The 5839-nt window shown below is 59.6% G+C and overlaps 1 protein-coding gene across 1 annotated transcript; it reads right to left on the reverse strand.

Moving 5' to 3' along the window:
* Positions 1-379: 379 nt before the first annotated feature.
* On the reverse strand, positions 380-2975 carry LOC124694963 (subtilisin-like protease 4). Its single transcript, XM_047227882.1, has one exon. The coding sequence runs from the start codon at positions 2862-2864 to the stop codon at positions 621-623; it is 2244 nt and encodes a 747-aa protein (XP_047083838.1). The 5' UTR covers positions 2865-2975; the 3' UTR covers positions 380-620.
* Between the last annotated feature and the right edge of the window lie 2864 nt (positions 2976-5839).

A 5839-nucleotide genomic window follows, 5' to 3' on the forward strand; every position in this document is an offset into this window, starting at 1 on the left:
ATTCTCTGCACCCGTCCATGGTGAATTTGGTCATCTGAACACTATGTGGCCATTAGAGACGAGGGTCCAGCGTTACAGTACATCGTAAAGGCTAAGGGCTCGGTTTGTCACCGCTAAACGCGTCCGATTAATCACTGTACCCTTCCATCATAGTAAAACGTTCTGGTCGAGCAGTTACCCAACAATGGGGCAGATATATGCTCTGTTTCTCTCTGAAAGAAATGGGGATTGCTCTGTTTCACTGAAGAAACCACAGGTGCTCTGTTTCCTGTCTGAAGAAAAAAACATTGAGTGCTCTGATTTTTGTCCGAAGAAAATAAGTGCTCTGTTACAATCGAAAGAATCACGAGTTGCTCGGGAGAATGCTGCTGCCTGTGTGTTTGTGGAACGCAACAGAGTCAGATAGATTTCATTTCACGAATGAGTTAATTCCATTATTTGCACTATACACACACCACTGACACCACCACCACTAGTCTGAACCGCAGCTGAGATTGCTGCGACACGTCTAAGTGGTGCTCCACGAGCCTAATCCGTCGCGCCAACCTATAAACAACGAATATTCCGCCACCGTGTCACGCCTACTGCGCCGTCGTCACGTACGTACACCCAACTCCATCCTACACCACGGCCTTGGCCGGCGGCACCACGATCGGGCTCCGGACCACGTGCTCCGGCGACACCCACTTCAGGTTCCCCTCGACGCCGGCGATCGCCGGCTGCTTCCCCGCCCACCGCACCGTCACGGTGTAGCTCTGCCTCTGGTTCACCTTGTTGAAGCGCAGCATGGGCGGCCGCACCGTGACGGACACCTCCTTGGGCATGTCCACCACCGCCGTGTACACCGAGTTCGCCTTCCCGACGTTCTTCACCGTGCGCCTGATGGTGATCGGCTGCGACAGCAGCTTGATCACCATGGACGGGTAGTTGAGCTCCGCCTCGGTGATGGCCTTCATCTTCCCGCACTCGATCTTGCGGTGGGTGATCTCCCGCACGCCCTCGTCCCCGATGCCCAGGCCGCAGAGGTAGGGCACGTAGTCGTTGGGCGCGAGGTCGTACACCAGCCCCGGGTCGACGGCGCGCGACGGGTTCACGTACCCGGCGCCCATGGCGTAGAAGCTCGCGCGGCGGTACTGCTCGTCCTTGATGGGCACGCCGGCGTGGTCCGCGGTGTCGGAGGAGGTCATCAGCGCCGACCGGATCTCCGCGGGCGACCAGCCCGGGTGCAGGCTCTTGATGACGGCGGCGATGCCGCTCAGGTGGGGCGTGGACATGGAGGTGCCGGACTCCATGAAGAAGGCGAGGCTGACGTCGTCCACGAACTCCGGGTGCATCTCGCTGGGCGCCCACGCGGCGAGGATGTTCATCCCGGGCCCCGTGATGTCCGGCTTGAGGATGCCCGGGCTCGCCTTGCTCGGCCCGCGGGAGGAGAAGAACGCCACAGCCGGCGCCGGGGAGGACCCCATCACCGTGCCTTTGAAGGAAATGCTCGCCGTCGGGTTGCGGGTCGACTTGATGTAGGCGGCGATCTTGGCCCCCGCGGCGTTGCTGACGTGCGAGGCCGGCAGCACGTGCGCGTCGGCGAAGGTGGTGAACCCCTCCTCGGGCTTGTTCATCAGGATCATCCCGGAGCCGGAGTAGGCGTTCACGGTCTGCCCCTGCTCCACGTGCTCGGAGATGCCGCGGCTCTCGCAGAGGACCACCTTGCCCCTGACGTCGTCGGGGAGGGAGCTGCAGCCGCGCGCGTCCGGGTCGCCGCCGGCGCCGGGGAACACGAGCGGGAGCTGCCGCCCCGCGCTGTTGTTCCGCGGCTGGAACAGCGACTCACCGTCGAGCTCCTGCCCGTCGCCGAGTTTGACGACCGTGCGGATGGCCCGGTCCGTGGTCCCAGCCGCGACGGTGAGCATCCAGGGCGCGCCGTTGCCGACGGAGCCCACGGTGGGACCGACGTTCCCGGCGGCGGCGCTGACGAAGATGCCGCGCTCCATGGCCTTGTAGGTGGCGATGGCCACGAGGTCGTAGTTGAACTGCGCGCCGTCGGACGCGTCGATGGAGAAGGAGATGACGTCGACGCCGTCCTTGACCGCGGCGTCCAGCCCCGCCACGATGTCCATGATGGAGCAGCGGCTGCGGGTGCACACCTTGTATATCGCCAGGTGCGCGTGCGGCGCCATCCCGGAGGCGGTCCCGTGCGCGTTGCCGCGGACGTCGGCGTTCTCCACGAAGTTGCCGGCGGCGGTGCTGGCGGTGTGGGTGCCGTGGCCGGCGTCGTCGACGGGGGGCGCGGTGGAGTTGACCGACGCGCTGCCGAACGCGCGCGCGCCGATGACCTTGTTGTTGCAGCCGCCGGCGCCCGCGATCGCCTTGAACTCGCAGGTGCCCTTCCATTTCTTGGGGGGCGGCGGCATGCCCGCGTCGCCGAAGGAGGGGTGGCTGGGGAGGATGCCGGTGTCGAGGAGGCCGATGACGACGCCGCGGCCGAAGCCGGAGCGGGTCCAGAAGCCGTCCTTGCCGAGGTGGAGGCCGAGGAAGCCCGGGGAGTGGGTGGTGGCGAGGGGCAGGAAGTGGTCCGGGTAGAGGCGGAGGCAGCCGGGCCTGTTCCGCATAGCCTCGGCCTCGTCGTCGCTCAGCCGGGCGGCGAACCCGGTCAGCACGTGGCTGTAGGAGTATATGATGGTTGGGCCGCCGTCGGTGGAGGACTGCAGGGTGGCCTCCGGCAGGAAGGAGCGGTGCCAGACATCGACGGCGTCCGCGCCGATGTCGTCCCGCGGCTCGAGGTGAACCACATAGTTCTTGCGCTCCTGCCCGTAGCACGCGGCGAGCAGCTGCGCGAGGAGCAGGAGGAGGCCAATGAATCTCGTCATGGGATGCTGCCTAGCTAGGTACTGTAGAGGTGATTTCGATTTGGGGCCGATGGGGAATGCAGCTAGCTAGCTGGGGGAGATGAAGAAGAAGAAAAGGGGATGAGAGTGAAGTGGCCGTGGCCGTGTCGTGGCAAGAAGAGGAGGTCGGGCTGGGGTTTATGTAGGGGGTGGCACAGGGTGGGGGAGGCCGTGCGCAACGTAGTGATGGACAGTGGACGCTGGAGGTGAGCTGGAGAGCAGAAGCGGACTCTCGGTTTGATTTTGAATTCGGCAATGTCTGCCTTCCACTGTTCCGCAATGGCGGCGACCGTTGGATGACAACATACAACCGGCCCAAACCCTACTCTTTCTTCCCCCTTCCTACCAGGGTTATCTTGGGGAGGCTTCTCCTGCCGGCGACGCTGGTCGGAGATGGCTAAGGGGACGCGGGGGAGCCGATAGTGTGTATGTTAGGTGCAGAGGTTGTCCCGTTGTGGTGACTGGGACTAGGGCGCTGGGTTCAGCCGGCCGAATCTGGTGCATCCTGGTGATGGCCTTCGCTGCTGCGCGGCTTTGGTGGCGAGAGCTGAGGCGGGCGGTGAAGTTGAAGCCAGGGATCACCGCCAATAAGACCGTGTCTTCGAGCTCGACTGCTATGGCGTTGGGGCGCAACGCTTGTGGGCTGTTGCGGGGGTTCTTCAGCAAGCTTCCGTGGAAGAAGATGGAGGTGAAGATCCTTGATGCGAGCTCTTCAAATAAGTGCTCGGTGCGTCCATCTCCACGTGATTTAGGTTCCTCTGATGCTCTTGGCCGGCCATGGTGGCGTGGGAGATGAGGAGAGAAGCCTAGAGATGGTTGGTGCCTGGTTGGGAGGCTTGCTTCTGGCATGTCAAGATTCTTCGTTCGATGCGGAGATTCATTAATCCGTGTCATTGTTTGGCCACGGCTATCTCCGGCCATGGGATTGGCCTCGCCGTGCTCAAGCTCTCTTTTTCGAGCTTCCCTATATCCGATCCGGGAGGATCTACTATTGCCCCGATGCGGCGTACATCATCTTCGGTGAACCAAGTGGTCGTGTCCCCGGTGTTAAACCGTGAGTGGAGGCGGATCTCCGGCAGGTGTGCGTGATCTCAACGGCGTTTGTGCGGTGGACTGCGGGGTTCTTCGTGTCAATTTCCGAGGATCTAGTTGTAATTTTACTTTTCCTTGAGTTCCTTTCGGTAAAAGTGTAGCCACCACCTGGAATTTAATGCAGAATCTCGGTCCTTCAGGACCTTTCCCGTTTACAAGAATGGTTCAAAAACGGCTCCCATCGTCGCCTCCAAGCCGTGCCTTTCGTAGAATTCAGCCCAATAAATCGACAAACACTCCCATGTCAATGTTGGAGTAAGGGGCTTGAACGGGGGGTGAAGATAATGCGCGACACGTCAACTGATCCGTGCAGACTCGTGCTCGCAGCGACACGTAACCCCTTGATCAATATTTTCTACGCGGCGGCTTAGACTCACGAGGCGGACGCCTCGTGTCGGTGCAAGTTTTTAAATCGTTCTAAAGCCGGTGTTATGGCGTCCACCATCTTGTACCGACCGCTTGACCGTCGTTTGTTAAAAAGGTAGCGCCACTCGTCCTCCACCCAAACCCTAGCCACATCTCCACCTTCCAGCCTCTCTTTGCCTCTCCTTCGAGGCAACCCTAGCCACCCGCCATGTCGTATAACCATGAACAGTAAAGACGGAGTCATGTTCGCCGCTGTCTTTTGGCCCGTCAAGTTGGAGTGGAGGCATCGCATCCAAAAAAAAGAGGAGGTGGTGGATCCTCGAGGCTGGATCTTCTCCCTTGTCGCCTCTTTGCATTCTCCGCCAAAGCTACCCTATCCACCCGCCATCTTGCACAAGCATGAAGACGGAAGACGAATCCTCGTTCATTGCCGCGATGATATATGGGGATGGGGATATCCTCTTTTAGCCCGTCAAGTTTGAGTTGGGTCATCGCATCCCCCAAAAAGTGGAGGAGGTGATTCCTTGAGGCTGGCTCTTCTTCCTTCATCCTGGCATGAAGTCGGGCATGTCGCGACTGCCTTCGGAGGTGGAGAAGAAGATTGCGGCATAGCTCAAGGGGCGGGCGGCGATCCGTGCACCCGACGAGACGGAAAACAGACCGATGCTCGCCAAGGCGATGGTTGAATCCACGAACATCGTTCCGTCCGTCGATGAGTAGAACACCGAGTGGTGGTCGGCGGTGGATAGTGGCGCTGTAGTGGACGTCGACGTTGGCGGCTGGTCAAGCTATGGCTTCTCGTCGTCCTTCTAGGACAAGAACGGCGGCGGCAATGTTGCGGACATCTACCCTACACTAGCTAGAGTGGAGCGCCTTGAACGTGTGCCAATAGATATAGGTTTTAGTCTAAGTTTAGTTTAAATTTCGTTTCAATTCCATTGGAATCGTTGTAAAAAGACCTAAATTTGAATGAGATGCATCCTAAGTTCCAAATTTATTCCGTGTTTTCTGTAATTTTTTGCCAATTGAGAAATCAATTTGGGGTGCCGATGCAGGGAGCCAGCCTCCAAACCGCGGCAGCTTCTACGGCATCCAATTGTGGCCTACCGGTGGGATGATCTGATGCCTTCGTTTCCTTGACTCCGTCACGATTACTCCGCCGCTGCACGCCGCTCTGACGCTCTCGCTGGCGCCCGCTCCGGTGGTGACGGAGCGCAGTAATAACTTGGCGACGCGGTGAGGTCATGGATTTGGTTCATTCATTTTTCTGAATCCTTCCTGTGACAACACTTCACGTAACTCCAGCAGTTAAGGCACCTGGGCCGGGGAGCGTAGGAGTAACTTGCTTGCCCACCTCGTCGCACGCTACTCCTACGAAGCGACTGGTGACGCGCTCGACTGATTCACGTCCACGCTCCAGGAAACCTTCACATTTACTCCTACGCGCGCGGCGTCGCCGTAGTAGACCGTAGCCACCTCTTTGAGGAAACCATCACAAA

This window comes from Lolium rigidum, chromosome 3 (assembly GCF_022539505.1).
Source record: "Lolium rigidum isolate FL_2022 chromosome 3, APGP_CSIRO_Lrig_0.1, whole genome shotgun sequence".
Classification (NCBI taxonomy): domain Eukaryota; kingdom Viridiplantae; phylum Streptophyta; class Magnoliopsida; order Poales; family Poaceae; genus Lolium; species Lolium rigidum.

Excerpts from the sequence above, each read along its gene's own strand:
- LOC124694963 (XM_047227882.1), bottom strand. The coding sequence starts at position 2,864 with ATGACGAGATTCATTGGCCTCCTCCTGCTCCTCGCGCAGCTGCTCGCC.